Source organism: Artemia sp. Qi Xiang Cuo, chromosome 9 (genome assembly GCF_049724085.1).
Source record: "Artemia sp. Qi Xiang Cuo chromosome 9, ASM4972408v1, whole genome shotgun sequence".
In the NCBI taxonomy this organism is placed as follows: Eukaryota; Metazoa; Arthropoda; class Branchiopoda; order Anostraca; family Artemiidae; genus Artemia; species Artemia sp. Qi Xiang Cuo.
Genome location: NC_142802.1, coordinates 21304180 through 21324890, shown reverse-complemented (window position 1 = coordinate 21324890; position 20711 = coordinate 21304180). Strand labels below are relative to the sequence as shown.

The 20711-nt window shown below is 34.8% G+C and overlaps 1 protein-coding gene across 3 annotated transcripts in view; it reads right to left on the bottom strand.

Moving 5' to 3' along the window:
- Positions 1–10033, bottom strand: part of Cirl (Calcium-independent receptor for alpha-latrotoxin) — a 140650-nt gene extending 130617 nt beyond the window's left edge. For all 3 annotated transcript variants that reach the window (XM_089094366.1, XM_089094367.1, XM_089094368.1), the window contains exons 1-2: positions 9901–10033; positions 5079–5164 (exon numbers count right to left, since the gene is read on the bottom strand). In XM_089094366.1, coding sequence (XP_088950492.1) covers positions 5079–5163 — 85 coding nt within the window. In that variant the 5' untranslated portion in view covers position 5164; positions 9901–10033. The remainder of the gene's footprint in view (positions 1–5078; positions 5165–9900) is intronic.
- Positions 10034–20711: the final 10678 nt, after the last annotated feature.

The window sequence follows — 20711 nt, the reverse complement described above, 5'->3', positions numbered from 1 at the left end:
CCTCCAATTACTCAAGTTTACATCCAGCGGTAGGTCTAAGGTTCAAATATGGACAAGGTTTCACGACATAATTACTTTATTGAGGGCACTTTTACGTAATTTAATAGTGGGGACAAAGGAGAGAAAAAACACTTTGGCTATTTGGACAAAATTAGGGACAGGACTTCAGGTTTCGTACAATGAAGAATATGTCTTTTCCGGTAAACTAAAACAGAAATTAGTTTCGACAAGATTATAAGTTACGCATTCCAAAGGAAACCGGAGACAAATTTTGGGCGTATAGTTAATAAGTAACGCCTTATAGCAACTTTCAGACATATTCCCAAGTCATTAATGATTAATGTGAACATAATGTACAGATTTTAGGAGGCAAGCCAAAATCTGATATGATTTTTTTTTTAAGAACAAAACTTTTATTTCTCTCCGAGGAACCTGTCTAGAGAAGGAACTTGAAATTAACACTAAATAAATATAGAAGTTTTATTTACAATATTAAACGTTAGAAATATAATAGTATACGGTACAGGTGCGTTATATGGTCACTTTTATATATTGTACAAGGAAACCAGTCACGAAAAACCAGCCAGACGGGTTTATTCCAAGAGACCGCTATAGAGAAATGCAATGCAAAGTCTGGTTTTCATTGCGTTTGCGATATTTAAACTGTTGTTTTGGGGGATTTAGGGGGGGGGGTGAAGGTACGTAATTTATGTTAGGTTAGGTTACGTATTTAATATATGCCATGCTTTAAACTCCCCCCCCCCCAACCCCTAATGTGCAAATATATAGCTCAAATTTGTTTATAAACTATTATATACCATCCTAGTTTATTTCATTTCATTAGCATTACCCAAACTTGACTTTTTTAGAAGTGGTCATATAATGCACCAGTACCTAGTATACTGATAGTTGAGAATCAACGCAAAAGCTATTATATTTATGAATCGTATTTGACAATGGCGAATTAAAATGAACCAGTATCCTATAATTCTTCTCATCAATGTTTTAACACAGGGGAGGTGGCTCCTGGGACTGGTCCGAAATACCTCCCCCCCAAAAATGGGTGACAGGAAACCGGGCTTCCTCCATTATCAGACCCACTAGGAAAATTCCAGATGAGATTCACGTGTCGGAACGTCGTTTGAAGTATTTGGCTCCACCTCTCCCCTCTACAGCACTAACCTTTTATGAACTTGAAACAGCAATGAGCCTCATATCTTTGCTAAATCCTTAACTTGCAGGATCTTAAAGAATTTTAAAAGTATCTCTCAAATAAAAAAAAAATTCAAATACGGCTCAAGATCCTACTCAAAGGATTGGAATTATGCTTTCAAATATTGAGAAGCAGAAAACTTTATTAAAACCAAACTTCAGTAAAAAGCATATTTCCCAGAGTTGAAACAGGTACAGACATGTCTTCTGTGCAATCTTCTAAGCCTTAGAAATAGAGAAAAACTAGATAGAAGCTTGAAAACACCTTTCTAAATATAGTTTAAAGTCAGAATTCATTTCTGAAAGTTTCCCTATCCTGACCTACTTTCCAAGGTACAAAAAAACCTTTCATGTAAAATATTACTCAATTTCTCTTATGCCAAACTTAAAATCAAGCCTGTATGTTTGAGTTATTTCGGCGACGCAAGCTTAGTGGCCAGCCCCTCAACTGATGTAAATAAGAAAACACTCGTACTTAAGAGCAGTAGTAAGTAAAGATCAGTCTCTACTTAAACACTTTCATTGCTATCACTAACTGCAACACCAGGCCGCTTGAGGACAACAGAGCTGCGTATACTCCTCTTCCACCTCTCCAACACGTTCATTTATTCGCATGACCTTACATTTTACGTCAAAAGCCGGCACTTTGAAATAGCTTCTAAACCCAAACGGCTGTCAATAAAATTTCACATATTACTAACAGCGCCTTCTCAGACATATTTTACTGCTGCCAACAATCAACTACACAAACTCGCCCTCTGGCTTATAAAAAAGCATTCTACAAGCCCTATCTCTTTTTATGACAGATCAACCTCCATAATTATATCTCGGGAAAGGACTTTTATCACAATCTTTATTATCTGAGATTTTATGTCACCACATTTCAAAGCATTGCCCCTCAAAACTGTAATACCCGTTGGGGTAAATCGATAAATGTCAGCCATCTTCCAAACTGGACATACGTGGACTAGAATTTACATCTCAATACGCTTTTCAAAAGGGATTTTTGAAAAGGATTAAGGTATGACTGAAGGACCAGTATTTTTAAATATAAAAAGATTTTGAGTGACATATGTTGACGTCTTAATTGGATAAAATTTTACTTTACAATACGCTGAAATACCATTTTAGGTAATTTAATGTCAACCGTTTTATTATATTCAAACGGTAAAATTTATAATAAGCCATAATACACATATCTAGGGTACAAAAAGTGAATGTAAGAACTAGGTACAATTGCATTTAAGTTGGTCAGATATGAGATTAATATCATAGATAAACTAGGTTAATAAAGAAAATAAATAGAAAACTGTTTTTAACTACAGGATAAAAAGCTGATGGGGGTCTTTTTTTTAAAGTATTCTTGCTTTTCAGAGGGGCCATAACCCCTGGTGGCACACAAGTTAAGATAATTCATTGTTTATAGCCTAAATTTGTTGGGGAAAGCTCGATGTACCTTAAAAGTCAGAACTTGCGTTCTCTATCCCATATATTGGACTAGCGTAAAAAAGAACCCTCTCCGATGAGGTAGAGGGGATATTTCTTTAATAAAAACCCAAACTCATATAACAGGCCGAAGATACGAAATGGTGAAAATATTTACACCCCTCAATATCATAGTTTCAAATATCCACTGAAACCACACAGTTACCATCTCTAACAAATACACTTAACAAACTTAACCCGTCCCCCCTGGTTCTAGCCAGGGGGGACGGGTTTGATCCCCACCAAAAAATGTGTCCGACTTAAAAAAAGGTAACAAAATCCATATAATAGGGCCGTTTTTTAACTCATCAATATGCTAAGATCTTACATATTTTTTCAGAAAACGCTTAAAAGTGAAATATTTTAAGTAAGATCTTACATCTTTTGTCGTTCTTATGCAAACGTCTTTCATCATTCTGCTCTGATCAGCGGTCTGAGAACATTGATGAGTAGATCATCAAAGTTCTCTCATAATTGTTCTATATGGCAAAACAGTGGCGGTCTTCACACTTTTTGCTAGCGTCAGTGAGCTGTAAGATCTTAGAACAAAGATGAGTTAAAAAACGATAATCTTTGCAGAAAGATGTAAGATCTTATATGTAAGATCTTAGTGGTAAAAAACGGACCTAATGCAGATCTTTCATAGTTTACAACTTTCATGATTAAAGAAAATAACCTAAATTAAATCATAAAACATTCCAATAATTAAATGTCCCCCAAAAGCCTTATATGATTTTATCAAACTTCTCATACTGACTTTTTGTCATTTTAATCAATCCCATCACCTAAATTTGTTTCCCTTCATGGATGGGGACATGATTACAAAAAGGTTTCCATTTTCAAAAGCCTTATCCCAAACCCAAACATAAATCCATTAAGAGACTAATATGATATGAAAAGACGATAATGGACAAAGAGCTTTTTTAACCTAAGGCCGTAAAGGGTTAAAATAGGTTGCACTAATAGAAATTTCAGAACAAAGCTGAACAGTCGGAGTTGGGTTTTTTCTCAGGAACGGGGGGGGGGGGGCAAACGGAGACTTTGCCGCTCACAGCAGCACCAAACACTGTAAAACTAAAATATTTCCCCGTCTAGATTGAAAAAATTGCCCCCCCTCCTGCATTTTCATGAATTGACACCGCTGGTCTTCTTAATTTTTTACCAGCTAACATTTCGACTGCGGTAATCCAAAAGCAGTATGTTACGTAGCATAATTTCGTAAAATTGTGGAAAAACTAAAAACTTGTCGCTTTTTTTCAATGTGAAACTACTGCCGCAATTTGTTATACAAGGAAGCATCGGCATCCAGAATATGGCAAAAACATTTTAATATCCACACTTATAATTCCCTGCCATTTCCTTGAGCGAGAAATGAGAACAACGCAAATTGAAAGAAAGAAAAAATTCAGAATATCTTAGGGGCCAAAAAAGATGGGATGCAACGGATAGAACAAAACGATAGAGCTTGCTTTGTTTGAGCGGGTGGAATGTAGAACTGACTTTTTTTTAAACATTTGCACATAGGCAAGTGTTTTGTCTTTTTTTATTAAAAATTGCCCTCCCCCTCCTGCATTTTCGTGAATTGACACCGCTGGTCTTCTTATTATTTTTTTATTATTGTAATTCGAACTTAGTCCGACCTTAAATTTTTATCAAAGTGTTTCCTGGGTTTTAAACTGTTTGCTTTGCATTTAGCGCCTTTTGTTTATCCTCCGTCTTTTTTCTTCTTTGGTGACGGGTCTCCGAATAAATAAAAGCTCTCGAATTGACATAGCCTATTTCTACTAGGGAAAGTAACCGAGAATGGTTACTCATAACAGGATCCTGAGTAGAGAAAAACAAATCTACCATAGCCCTAACAAATTCAACTTGCAAATGATTTATTGCTGGCCTGGCCGCCGCTAATTATTACTTGCTTGGAATCCTTGGGCTGGTACGATAAGCTAATTTTTAATCGAACTTGCAAATCGTAGAAATTTTAATAGAGCTCGTAAAAATCATAGAATTCCAAACATCAACACACAGAACAGAGTCCCCAATAAGAAATTTTGAACATTTTAATTGAACGTAGCAGAATAACGTTTGCACGATCTAAGACATGAAGAAAATCATCTTAAAGCATTAGGATTAGGTCACTTAGGTCACAGATGTCTTTTTCATCCAGAAAGTGACCAATTATATTCTCCGACTTCCGCTTGTTTTCATGTCTCTAGACCAGCGTCCAGACGCTTGACTCGGTCTTATTATGACCCGGACTTGATTATTACTATTCAGACGTCCAACAGCAGATAATTCTAAGCCTAAAAGTTTTCATCTTCATTCGTCGTTTTTCTATGTTCCGAAGTGCTGCCACCTAAAATATACAGAAAACACAAGCTTACCTGTGTTTAGAGTGGAGACTAGTGAAATTCGATTTAGTAAAACGGAGACAAAACAGAAAAATCTCATAGAAGACCGGATCCCCATCCTGCAATAAAAAAAGGTAAATTAATGACAGCAGTTTAAACGACAGATAAAAATAACAAATACTATAATAATAATTCCTGACCAAAAATATCCCGAGCACAGATCATCTGGACCAAAAATGGGGCCCCTTATTTGTGGGTGAAGCAAAATGCAATTAGAGCCACCCTTTGGAGGAAGTGGAAGAATTTTTCCTGAGGCGCAGGGGTACGACAAGCACAGAAAAGGAGTTTTATATTTTCCACAGAGAATAGCCCTTTGAGCTAATTTCTGGAAGGTCCTGTCTTGTAGAAAGATGTAAAGGAAGGTGTGCAAATGATACTTAAAGGACTGTCCTCTTTTTTACTACAGTCCTCAAAAGAACGTGACAGACATTAGTCTCTATAAAAACAATTCTTTTGCAGTTCCTAATAGCATAAACTGCTCTAATGATTATTCAGCAGCTTGTCGAACAGCGGCTTTTAATATCCTTCCAATACGTAAATAATTCATGGTTATAAAGTTTGTGCATTCCGTTCGTATTATCTTTCGATATTTCATACTTATATTTTTCTTCAATCACTATCCGTCGCAGTCTACGAAGCACGTATTAGCCTACTACGTTACACTTTAGCCTACTACGAAACAACCAATTGATTTATATTGTTTTCTAAAAATTCAAAATTGACAAAAATCACTTTTCCTAGGAACATTCCCTTAATCGCTAATAGCTTGAAAAGATTAGCATCATAAATTCTCGACGACAAATATAATTGAAAATCGATTTTATTACTGTCGCACGGAAAGATTTTGTCAATAAGCTATGTTTGATAACTTGTCAATAAGTTGTATTTAATAACTGCCGAGATACATATTTAGAGATAACTGAAAGCTTATGACAGCACACTTATAAATTAAGCAAAGCGAAATTGCAACATGAAACTAATAAACAAATATACAAGAGCCAACATAATAAAAACATGTAATAATAACACTAGACAGGAATCAGGAGACATGGATATCCGGGTAAAAAAAAAAAACAGATTCAGTAAAGTGCAAATTATGATCTGGCCTTGGGAAGGCATATGGGTTTTGAGCCCAACTTATGTTAATTTCTGCTCGTTTTGAGTTTGACTTGGCTATTTATTGTTATTTCTGTTCGTTGTGGGTTTCATTTATTTATCGATGCTTATTTGTGGTAGTTTCACGCTTTGTAGACAATTTGATATTATTTTTGCTAATTTTTTTTTCTAATGGAATTCTTGACTTTTCTTTGAAAAACTTATTTTTTGGAAAAAGTCTTTTTAATAATTTCTGTTCGTTTTATATTGACATAGTCTTTTCAGGGAAAAAGAAATTAATACTTTAAATATTTTCGTTTTTTTAAGAATTTACAGTTTGGCCTGCTATTTGTATGCTGGAGAAAAATTTTCAGCAATATTTAACAACATACACCCTTCTAAAAATCTGGACATTTATAGCAGTGTTTAATTTAGTTTCATACCTCCTCTAGTTGACCTGAAATGGAAAACTTGATACCATTCGCAAAAAAATCTATTTACTTGCTTTGATACCTTGGATACACTTACTCTCCAATAACATTCAATCATTAAAAAAGACACTATCCCTTTCAATTTCCAATCAAATCAGCCTTTTGAGGTTTCTACATAAACGCTTTCGATAAAAACCTTATATGCCCCCAGGGCATAACTTACAACCCCTGAGGGCTGGGGAGGTGTCACCCTCAAAGACCTAATTCCCAGAACATTCTGCAACGTTGAACAAAATGGCTATCTGAAAATTATGATTGGATTTGTTTGGGGATATGGTGGGCGTGAGAGGGGGATTAGTTACCCTCCAATCACTTTCGACTAGTGAAAGGGACACTAGCCCTCTCAATTCCCAATTTAATGAGCCCCTTTTGAAGTTTTTACGACAACTCTATCTATAAAAACCTTATATGCCCCCAAGGCATAACTTAAAACCTTTGCAACAACAATTTTCAGAATTTTAGGGTCCAAATTTGCAAAAACATCTTTTCCTCTATCCGCGTACGTAATCTGGCTGTTAAGAGGGTGTAAGTAAATTTTCCAGGGAGAGGGGGGATGAAAACGCAAACGGAGTAGCACTGTAAAAGAGCAGCTTTTCGCAATCTTGGAAAGATATTTTTTTAGCTAGGCAAATACATGCCTCTATCCTTCCTTGCCAAAAGGACACTAACCTTCGATGTAGGTTACTTGAACACTATTTAAGTTATAAAAGCGAAACTTTCATAAAAAGTTGTAAACTTTGAGGACAGGGACACACTTGAATGAAACCCGAAAAGAAATTGAATACTACTTTAAAGTAATAGGTGAACTTATTTTAGTCGCTCATAAAAGCGCATTGCTTCACCTTACCCCCCCCCCCCCAGAGACAAATCTACAGTGTTCAACGTTTATATTAACGGATTGTTCAGATAGTTAAGAAACAAACATTAACTTACGTCGACCTCAGCGCACTTTATATATTCTAATCTTGTTTTACAGTAGCGAACGTCGAAAACTAACATTTTGCAGAGAACGCTGCCCGAAGAAAGAGTAGCACTGTTTTAAAGGGTAGTGGGGACGCTGTTTTAAAGGGCATGTAAAGTGTGACCCGTGTTTTATCCATTGGGGAGGGGGAGTTGAGGTAAATGAAGCAATGCGTCTTTACAAATGAGATAACTAATTATTTATGATCATTTTAAAGTAGTTTCCAGATTTTTTTTTTTTAGTTTCCTTCAAACATGTCCCTATTCTTGAGGTTTACCAATAGATCTACAGCACAATTGAAGCCCTAACAAAATGGTTTTGCATCTCTAAGGTAACAAGGGCATCCGTTTAGTTGCTGCCCACTTCTAAAGACAAGAGACCTATAGGCTACTAATAAATAAAAGTGTTACGGTAATCCTTCGTTATACCTACTCTGTTATATACTGCTAGTTTGGTTAATGCTAATGAAATAAAATATGGATGAATATATAACAGTTTAGAAACAAATTTGGGCTATATATTTTCACACTAGGGGGGGGGGGGAAGCATAGCATATATTAAATACGCAAACTAACCTAACCTAGGTACCTACCCCCCCCCCCCAAAAAAAACAAAAAAACAACACTTTAAATATCTTATACGTAATTAAAACCACGCTATAAATTGTATTTCTCTACAGCGGTGTCTTGAATCATCCCGTAAAAACGGGTTTTTCGTCGCGTCTACAATTTGACATATGTAAAAGAGTGGGTATAACGAAGGAGTACCAGTGTTAATATTATATTCCTTATTTTATACTCTCTCCAAATATCATGGTCGTTATTCTGACAATGATATCCTCTCCCCCCTCTCTGATAGTACAATACACACCCTTAATAACATCTCTCCATAGAATCTAGTGATACGTCATAAATTTTTCGTTAAAATGGGTATTCTGCAGTCTCGGCTCGCCGTTCGTCTGATTGCAAAATTTAGCCTAACCTTCTAAAATATTAATCAAAATGATTTTAAAAAGGATAAGAATGGAAGGAAACGTGATAATTGATTAATGGAAAAATACTATATTCTATAAAGTAAAAAATTCATTGTTTTAGCGTTTTCTTTTAGTTCTGGTAAATCTTTGGCAGTTCATATTATTGACTTACAAATAAAGTGAACATACCACTCGTTGCCTTTTTTATGCTCTTTACGAATATAATATTCGCTTCTATCGAAAATTCAAATTTTACCCCCCCCGCCCCCAGGCACCTATGCACTATATGTTACACACCGCTATATACTGTATCGGGAAAACTAAAGGAAACCAGTCAAACGGGGGGATACCACCATATGGCTAATTTGACAGTGTATATATATACAAATCTTTAAAATAGCTAACCAACCAACCAGTATTTTAAGCCTAGGAGCCCAGCTTGACATAAGAAAACATGTCAAAAAAACAATTCTTACTCCATAATATGCAGAATAATCTATTAATTAAGGGGGTGGGGGTAAAGTTTAAACTTACCTCCCATTTACATCAGAAATAAAATTTGCCCCCCCCCCCATGTGCAAATGTATACCCTGAATTGGTATATATAGGGGTGGGGGTAAAATTCATTTCCGTCCAAAATGATTATTATATTTAGAAAGAGCATAAAAAAAGGCATCAAGAGGTACATTCACTTTTTTCATAAGTTAATAATATGATTTGGTAAATATTTACCATTTTCTGCACGTAGGCTAATGAAGTAGCCCTAAGTGTAACCTAGCGTTTAGTTAAGAGGCATTAAACTGCACTGGGTCAATATATACCAAATCATATTATTGAGTTTCAAATAAAGTGAATACACCATTCTATGCCTTCTTTTATGCTGATTAAGAATATGATAAGAATTTCTACCGGAAATGAATTTCAGCCCCCCCCCCCTATATAGGCTATACCTAACCTAGCCCAACCTACCCTAACCTAACCCTGAATTGGCCTATATAGGGGGGGGGGCTGAAACTCATTTCCGATAGAAAAGCTTATTATATACGTAATCAGCATAAAAAAAGGCATCGAATGGTGTATTCACTTTAGTCCTAACTCAATAATAAGATTTGGTATATATTGGCCCTGCACTGTTGCCAAATAATCCAACGACTTTCCCAGGTAGTGAATAGTCGACGTTACTGAATCTTAACTCTCTCGCGTTTTAAAACTAGCCTACTAAAAACGTAAAGAGCAATCATACAGCCTAGACCCACTAAATGAACAAGAAATTACCTGTATTTCTTTTAACAAGTAATCCGATTTTTATAGATATAATCCTTAATATTGACTTAGTATCCACATCTGATCACTTTTTGGAATTTTAAATACATTCATCAAACTTCAGAGAATAGCATCCTGCTCTTTAAACACTCAAATGAAAACTAGTGTAATTTTTCGCGAGTCAAATAAACCACTCCGAGGAGAACGCGCTTCTCCGGAGAGCCGCCCCGCTAACACACGTTTAACTACCGCACATATGGAATTTGTAGTCTTTGTCTTTTATCTGGCTATCAAAAAGACGTATCTTCGATTTGGAAAGGTTAGTTGGTTATAAAGTCAGCGTAAAATGATTGTAAATAGTTTTATTTACAATATTTAAATGCGTAAGATACCAAATTTCAAACCTAACTACAAGGTCAAAATTCGACGATTTTTAAGGCGAGCTTCGAATATCCGAAATACGAAACACTAAATATATAAAAGCAGCACATTTGGAATTTTAAATCTCTTATCGGGCTATCTAATACTTGTATGCATAAATACCAAATTTCAAGATTAGTTGTAGCGTAAACATTTCCACGATTTTCAAGGTAAGTTCTTCGAATATCCGACAGAGAAAACACTAACTATAAAAAAACGGCACATATAGAATTTAAAGTCTCTTATCCGGCTATCAAAAGGCCGTATATTGAGTTTGGAATGGTTAGTTGACTATAGGGGTCAACGTAAAATGATTGTATAAGCTTTAATTTGCAATATTTAAGTCCATAGAGACCAAATTCCAAAAATTAATTATAGTGTGTTGTCAAGTTGAGATTTTCGAATATACAGAAAAAAAGACGAAAAATGAAAATTCCCTCACATATGGGATTTATAGTCTTTTATCTGGCTATCGAGTAGGGGCGGACCTAGGACTTTTTAGGGGGGGGGGCAAAATAGGTTGATCCGATAAACTTGTTTTAGGAGAAAGTCTAATTAACGCAAACCTGCGTTAATTAAGTATATTACACTACTTTAGACGACGTTAGGGGGCTCGTGCCCCCCTGGATCCGCCACTACTATCATGTTTTAAAGCAGATTTCTATTCTAATTAAACGGCCCTTGTGTTTGAGGAGTCGTTCTTAAAAAATTGGGAAAAACAGTCAAACCTTAGCGTAAAGAGCAAGGTACTGAGGTGGGGGCAAACCCTTCATATACGGAATAATTTCTGTCCGTTTTGAGTTTCAATGTTGCTCCTCACATTCATTTGGAAGAAAAATTACTTTTTTTCCTTGAGTTCTGATCTTTTTCCAAGTAATGCCGGTAAATCAGGCTCACCTTCCATGAAAAATTCCCTCTCCTCACTGGATACTCCTCCATGGAAAGTTCTCCAACGTAATATACACCCGCCTATTCGTAAAATTCCCCCCGTACAATTCCATTCTTGCTGAAAATCCCCTCCCCCGTAAAATTTGTTGCGAATGATTCGACTTGAAAAATTCTCCATAGCCTACTTCCATTTGAAATAGACTTCAAGTTCTAATAGTTTTTTGATGACTCTGGATATCCCCCTCTTCCGTGGAAATTATTTCCTGGAAATCAAAACGTGCTGAAAACTTCCCTCGGACAATTCCTCCGGAACATCTCCACGTGCAAGACTGAGTAGGCAAAGAGAAATTAAAACTAATAAAATAATTTCGTATAGGAATTCTGTCAAATCCCCCTAGTTTAAAATTTCCCCTGGAAAGTTCACCTCCAAAAATATCCCTCCACACGGAAAATTATCACAACGGAACCCCACCCCAAACACAAAATCTCCTCCCCCCCACACCCCTACTGAAAAATGTTTGTATACTTCTCAATAAAAAATACTATACATAAACCAGGGCCGTATCCAGGCTATTTTCCGGGGGGGGGGGATTTAAAAAAATTTAAAAACGTTTCAGAAATTTGTTTGTATTGATTTTTGTTACGTGTTTACGAGTCGGACAAATATTTTGGGGGGATTCCATCGCCCTACCCCCCCCCCCCCCCTACGGATACGGCCTTGACGTGAACAATGGGCAAATGCTATAATTTAAAGACCCATCCCCAGGGGCAGGGGGGTCATGCAATCTCTGAGGGCTTTGTTTTGGGACTTTTCAACAATGCTGAACATTTAGCTATTTCAAAATTTTGATAGGACGATCTTGGGGAAAAAAGGGTGTTGTAGGGGGGCTAGTTACCGTCCAATCCTTTGTTCCCTTATAGAGGGCACTAGAACTTTTCATTTTCGTTAAAATGAGCCCTCTCTCGATGTTCCAGGACCATTGGTTGGATATGATCACCCCTGAAAAAAAAATAAAGACTCATCCGTGATCTTCCTTCTGACACAAAATGCACATTTGTGCAGGTAGGAGCTTGTAATCTCTACAGTAGTGTTCTCTTACTGAATCGAATGGTGTGATTTATATTAATATTCCTTAACTTTTGGGGGTGTTTCTCCCCTTTTTCGAAAATCAGGCAATTTTTTTCAGACTCGTAGCCTTCCTTATATTGGTAACACTAAGCTTAATGAATATTATATATTTAGAATCAAAACAATAAGCCGATTATTTTTTATATATTTATTGGCGTCAACATTCCGTTTTTTAGGATTTTGGTTATCATTTACCGTTATCGCTCCTTACTTACAGTTCGTTACCACGAACTGTTTGGAAAACGAATTGACGCTTTTTGCCCTGACTTCTTTTTGCTTTATAGCTTTGTGATTAGTCAAAATTTATTGTTTTCACCTCTGAGTGTAAACTAAGATTTTACCAGCAGTCTCATGTAAAGGCTTTATTTCGCTTGTTTAATTAGTTTCAAATGTCACAATTTCCATTATTTATCATTTCAAATTCATTTATTGTTTTCAATTACAATTTGTCCTGTAATTTAGCCACACCTGATCAATATAAAATAGTCAATAGTTTCACTGGCAATAATGATTAGCTGTGTTAATAAAAATTGTTAAAATGATTAGTTACCAGGGCCGTATCCAGGATTTTTGTTCAGGGGGGGTTTTACTAATTTTTGACTTTTTTGGGGGGGGTTTTACTAATTTTTGACTCAGTTTTCGACTAATTTTACTGATTTTTACCTAGGTTTTACTAATTTTCGACTTATTTTCGAGTCGGTCAAAAATTTCGGGGGGGGGGATTCAAACCGGGTAACCCCCCCCCTGGATACGGCCTTGTTAGTTACGTTAATAAAGCGTTAATAAAACCCACACTAATTATTCATTTTCTGTTTTTTATAAATGCCCACTTTTATAGCCCACTAAAAAATGTTAGAATGTTGCAAAAACAGTTACACATATTACAATAAAAAAAAATACAGAATATAAAAGGGACAAAATTAACAGTACGTTTCTTATCAACAAAAAAGGGAAGAAAAAAAGACTTGAATACAAATTTATTTTATTTAGTGACCTATCTAAAGGGCGCTTCTTTGGGGCTTATTATACCATAGTTCTAGAATTGTTAGTAAAATTTAAATTCACGAAAGATGGCAACATAAATTTCGTGCAAATTAAAAGTAAACTGTTATCACTTTATTTTTTATATTAAAGTTTCCAAAATACTTGGAGAATGGCAAGAGGTTGGATAAATGTTATAAATGAGGAATTCCTCATTTTCAAAAAATTGGACACCAGGTGGCACACGTCATGCACGGCAAAAGTGTGCTGTGCGTGACACCTTGCAAAAATACTGCCACTCCTAGATATGAGCAACCCCTCGGAGAGTGAGCAACCCCTCGATTATATGATTTCACGAGAATACCCTGAGTTAACCATTTTCTTAATATAAACTAATGATATGTAGTCCAGGGATGTACGCAGGGGGGGCCTCCGGGCCCGCCCCCCCTCTCCGAAATCTCACAATTTTTTTCCCCATAATTTTCTGATTTTTCTCACAGAATAATGGGTTTGAAGGATTTGGGGCACCCCCCCCCCCCCCCCGAAACAAATTGGGCCTCCCCCCCCCCCCCGAAACAAATTCCTGCGTACGTGCCTGATGTATTCGTATAGAATGTACAGGGGCTTAAAGTAATTTTGAACCAGAAAAGTATTAAATTACATTTTGATTCATTTTTTTTTAACTTCTACGTTACTATTTATTTTATTGCTAATTCAAAAGAAGTGATAGAGCTGATCATAATCAATGAAGGTTGTACCTATTACGAGTTTCTGTGAGATAAAAGGCAGGATATCAGGTTAAACCTACACATGACTGAAATGAGAATAGTGTAAGTTGTAGTAGACAAAATTTTTATTTTGCACAGTCAGAATATCCACTCGCTGATTAAAAGCTTGTTTTATTCTCTCTTCTTTCTGTATATATAAATCCACGGTTCTGAGACATAAAAAAAGAAAAGAAAAAAAAACAAAACAAAACAAAAAACGCAGATATTTTTTCAGATTGTATTTTTCTTCCCAGATCCTACCAGGTCAGCCCCCATATACGTGGATTTGAGCGTTTTTTCTCACTTTCTGAATTATTAATAAAGTTTGCCTATTTTGTTAGTTTTAACCACAGTATAAAGATATAGCAGTAAGTTTACCGCAGATTAGTTCTGGCTCTTCATCCTCGGTGCGAACAAACAGCTCCTCCCACTTATTCTTGCATTAGCGCCTACAAACAGCTCCTCTCATTTGATCTGCCATCAGCGGTCCAATTACCCTGGAACACGTATTTTGGCGGAAACTTTCCACAAAATGCCTTTGAAATCAACTTGAGACTTCGAAACCTACTTTTAATTCCTAAAAACAACTAATAATAACATTGCACTAGTAATTACCAATTTTCATATATGTATTGGAATAAATTAATTTAAAATTAGTTTCTTCAAAATTTAGTGTTCCAACATTGAAGCCAAGTTTCGCGTTCAAGTGAAATCTGACTTATCTACCCGTGAAAAGATCGAATGTCGCTTATGTTTCTACGTTCTCTGGAGCACTCGCACCTCGGTCCGGGTTTTTATAATGGGTGAAATAGGGAAATATCATACTGCCTATAATTTATATACTGTGATTTTAACGAACTTAGGTCATTCAATAGATTAGTGTCATAATTTCGCATCTTCACCCCGACCCTAAGGTTATATTCATAAAATTCGTGTCAAGTTTGGAAAAATATCCTAATGAAGAAAAAAAAATTGATTTCTTTTGGTCTTAGTTTCCTAGACAAAATCTTCAGTCTTGTCCCATCTTCCCTCAAATGGTAACGTTAGATGACATTTTTTTTTATTACGTACTTTTATTTTCTCTCTTATCAGGTTCGCATAATATTTAGGCCGGCTTTTATAGAATTAACAGTAATAGTAACAACAGAGTCGGAGAAGGTTTACACTAAGAGGCTTGTTTATTCTTCTATACAATTCATGGTTACATACCTACTAAAGTAAACAGTACAATGTTTGCATTATAATTTAAGCACAGGATTGAAAAGCCTTTCCTACACCGACTCCTGCTTGTTTTGTAAAGGGAGGGGATTTGGAGTGAATTTCAAATGGGTGTTAGGCTTCTAGATTTTAATTATGACATATTGTGCTCGCTTGATCAATGAATAGGATGTTAAACTGCATGTGTTATCCACATGTGATGCTGCATATCTGGAGTCAGCATAAAGTGGCTTTCGCACTACGTACATTATTTTTTATGCTAAAAAGATTATGTTACTTTACGTTAGGACCATCTCCAGAATTTTCGTTCGATGAGGGGGGGGGCAAAAATTAGTAATTATCAAAACGTCTATGTTCAAAAATTCGTTTATACGTATAAAATTTGCGTTACTTTTACGAGTCGAGTTTTTTTTCTTGAGGGGGGGGGGGAGAACCACGTAATCCCCCCAGGACACAGCCACGAATTATGTTAAGCCTAATATTTCACACTTAAATAAGTTCTTTTGCATTAGATTAACATAAAATTCATAAAACCATAATCATCGTCAGACTCACCACAAGTAAACTATTTAAAAATTAAAAATGTGGAATGGCGGTGGAAATTCAAAATTTAATTAAACATAAATAAATAACAGAGTCAAATTTTTTTCTAATAAATTACAAAATTTTATTAAATGAAATTAAAAAAATTGCATTAAAAGATTATTTATTTACAATAAATAACCGAGTCAAACTCAAAACGTATGGAAATTCAAATTTTCACGAGTAAGCATAAAAGACTCTAAGAAATTTTATTAAAATTGTTTGCAAGATATATTTATAGCTCGTACACAAATTCCATTTGGTTGCTGCTATGATGACTTTTCCATGACGTAACATAACCTTAAACAACGAAAGCTTAGTAGAGCTTAGGTCTACTTGGCGCTGCCTCTGTTACGTACAAAACTTGCTCCGTAATATTATACAACATAGCGTAAAGCCGTAAATTATCTTCTGTGAAATTATATTAATCAGAAGACATAAGTTCTTTCAATGTATGGCTGTCTTCGAAATTCCATTTTTAAAGTTTCCCTTATCATTAATGAGAGTCAATGGACAATTAAAAAAAAAAAAAAAAAAAAAAAAAAAAAACAGATAAGACTTCAGCAGGAAAAACAGATATTGGAGATAATTTTTGTTCGAACTTAGATATGCACAAACACCTCAAATCCTGCTTGTTTTGCAAAGGGAGGGGATTTGGAAAGAATTCATTCTAAATAGGGGCTAGGCTCCTAAATCTAAAATATGACATATCGTGCTCGCTTGATCAATGAATAGGATGTGAAATTATAGTGAGCCTGAACTTTGTAGTTCCACAATTGAATTAATGAAAACTGAATTTCGATGTCGCAACCTATTTTATCGTATTTAGGTAGATAAGAATTGAATTAGGGCTTAAAATTTATTTGATGGCATGGGCGCTGGCAGGAGGGTTCCTGCCACCCCCCTGGAAATTTGGACTGTAAAGTAATTATAAGAAAACCAAAGGAAAGAGAGCAGAATAGGGGAAAACCATGGAAAAAATGTGTGTTGCCCCATTGTTGGCTGCCTGCCGATAGATTTTGATCCTTGATAAGGAAATACAAGTCCTAATTTGTGACTGAGTGACCCCTTTCGGGTTTTCCACTAACATTTTTCTATATGGCTTGGTTGGAGTAAAAAAAAAATGAATAAACAAAATTCTTCATAGTAATGAATGGTAAGTAACCTAAATAACAACCCTTGTGATTCCTTGTCAATAACAAAACTATAAGAGCCTAACTATTGATAACATTAAAATTAAAGGATCAGATTTTTGTGGTGATCCTAAATATATATATATATATATATATATATATATATATATATATATATATATATATATATATATATATATATATATATATATATATATATATATATATATATATATATATATATATATATATATATATATATATATATATATATATATATATATATATATATATATATATATATATATATATATATATATATATATATATATATATATATATATATATATATATATATATATATATATATATATATATATATATATATATATATATATATATATATATATATATATATATATATATATATATATATATATATATATATATATATATATATATATATATATATATATATATTTGTTTATTAGTAATTAGGGCAGTTATTAGCGCACAAGAAAGTTCGGATGATTACAGAAAGCACAAGGAAAACAACTTATAATGAGGTGATGTTGGTAAAAATATGCCGTCAACTTTTGCTTGCATAGCAAGACTACCCATGAGATTACACCCGAAACCTCCGTAATCAGACATGTTTTACAGAAATCGAATAGTGGGAATTTTTCTATTTTCCGCTTGAACGGATACGTTTTTTGGGTTTTATTATCATTTTTTTTTCCAAGAGTGATTGTATTTATCTAGTTGCCACGTTAAAAAATTTTCACGTTAAATAAAAAATATTGAATTAAAAATTTTTATTTGATTTTCTTAATTTTAGTTTTAATGTTTTACTTTGAACAAACTACTTTGATAATGTGTTTCTTTTTATAAACACTGAATCTAAAGGCATTAAATATTTTGTTGTTTGATAAGCAGGTTCAAAATTGTCGATTTTTAAAAAATTAAATAAAAAAACAAGTTTTTTATCTGAAAGTAAGGAGCGACATTAAAACTTTAAATGAACAGAAATTATTCCGTATATGAAAGGGACTGTCCCCTCCTCAACGCCTCGCTCTTTACGCTAAAGCTTTTCACTGTTTTAAAAAATGGAGTTGAGAGAAAGAGTCAAACTGTAGTGTAAAGAGCGAGGCGTTGAGGAGTGGACAGCCCCATTCATATACGGAATAATTTCTGTTCGTTTTAAGTTTTAATGTCGCTCCTTACTTTCAGTTTAAAAAAAAACTTGTTTTTTTATTTAATTTCTGAACTTTTTTGAATTAATGCGGAGTTTGATTTTGGCTCACCGTACATGAATAATTTAAACGAAATTTGTCTATTAATTTTACTTCTTTTTGGTTAAACGGCTTTCTCTAAAGTTGTTTAATTTTATTTACGAACGTTTTTATTACTAATAAATATACGAAACTTACGAATTAACTTTTGTAACAAACTTCTATATTCATATATTTTAATACGTATATTATGGGGTTCGCCCCCTAGCCAATGCATCGCTCTTTACGCTAAAGTTCGAATTTTGTTCCAGCCAGGTATTGACTAGGGAGCGAACGCAATTATATACGTAATAATTTCTGTTCGTTTTATGTTTTGATGTTGCTTCTTACTTTCAGGTGAAAAACTTTTAATTTAATTTCTGATCGTTTTTTTAAATAATGCTGGGAAATCTGGAGCCCCCTTCATAGCGATGTCCCTTCCCCCATGAAAAATTCCTCCATTTAAAGATCCTCCGACGTAACTCCCGACCCCCCCCCCACTACTAGAAAACATCCTCCCTGAAAACGTCTGCATACTTCCCAGTAGACATTGGGCAAAGTTCATAACTTGCAGCCCTTTCCCCGGGGACTGTGGGAGATTAAGTCATCCTCAAAGATATAGTTATCATATTCTTGACCATGCTGAACAAAATGGCTATCTTCAAATTTTGATCGGATGACTTTGGGGAAAAAATCAGCGTGGAAGGGGGCCGTGTTGCCCTCCATTTTTGGTCACTTAAAAAGGGCACTATAACTTTTAATTTCTGTTCAAATGAGTCCTCCCGTGATATTATAGGACCACTGGGTCAATACGACCACCCCTGGGGAAAAGAAAGAAACAAGCATAACAAATAAACACGCATCCGTGATCTTTCTTCTGGCAAAAATTACAAAATTCCACATTTTTACAGATAGGAGTTTGAAACTTCTACATTAGGGTACTATGATACGCTGAAGGGTTCAACAATGACCCTGATTTGCTCTACCTTCGTTTTTGCCTTGGATCACCCCCCCCCCCCATCGACCCAACAATAAAACACCAACTCAAATTACTTTATAAACTTTTAATGGAATTTCTGCAGACAATGGCTGTTACATTTGGAAAGACTGCTCCAAAAACGAATACTATATGCGTGGGTTGACTTCATGCAGTGTGGACTCTCATAAGTTGGGAGAAACATTAGGGAAAAGAAATACCAGAAATAGACAGGAATGACCACAGCGCAACAACTTCAACATAACTTTGCCTGCAGTTTATGATTACCTAAAACTGACTAATTGAGAGAGGAGGTGGTCACAAACTACAGATGATAAGCTGGAAGTTGCTCACCCCTTCCTGGTTCTTGCCTGATATTTCCAAAATTAATTTTTCAGGGGATTTAGAATCCATGAACGTTTCATCTTAATAATATTAGCCTTAGTAAAATTAGTACTAGAAGCAATAATAGTAGTAGAACTACTGGCAGTTGTATACTAATAGTATGCACATAGTCCCCTTCCATTTGGTCAATATCCCCCTCTACATACCCTGAAAATTTCAACTCAATGATCTAAGCAGCCCCTTGGATACTGATGATTTGACAGTCTGCATACATGCAGTGTATTTGGGCATTAAATGCGCTCTCTTAGGCATCTACCACCCCTATAACTTCAGTTTAAAGAGCGAGGTGTTGAGGAGGGGGCAACCTTCTTTATATACGTAATTATTTCTGTTCGTTTTAAGTTTTAATGTTGCTCCTTACTTTCAGTTGAAAAAAACTTGTTTTTTTATTTAATTTCTGATCGTTTTCTAAATAATGCAGGGAAATCTGGCCCCACCTCCACGGAGAAACCCCCTCCGCACGGAAATAACCTCTAGACAATTTAATCCCGGTGATAATTTAACACGGACAATTACACTTAACCACTCCGTGCGCAAAAACGTTCATGGTACTATGATATATGGTATGATTTTTCATTAAGATTCTATGACTTTTATCGGATGTTTTTCCCTTATTTTGAAAATTAATTAAAAAAAAACTTTCCGAGAAATAAGTTTTTCAAAAGAAAACCAAAGGCCATTTTAAACTTAAGCTCAGCAGATACAAATACCTTTTAAAATTCAAACTCAAACGACCAGAAATTACTATCAAAGAATAAATGAAACCCAAAACGGACAGAAATTAAATAAACAATCATAGCAAAAGCATACAAAAAGTAATAATATAAATGAATAAATAGATCTTAAAGCGAGTAATGCTTAGATTGAATATGAAAATCAAGCTTAAAACGGAAAAAAAATTTTCCTATTGAAGTATAAATGAAACTTAAAACGAACAGAAATTAAATAAACAATCAATACAGACAAACTTACAATAGATACTAATATAAATTAATAAATAAATCTTAAAACGAGTGAAACTTAAATTGAATATGCAAATCAAGCTTGAAACGA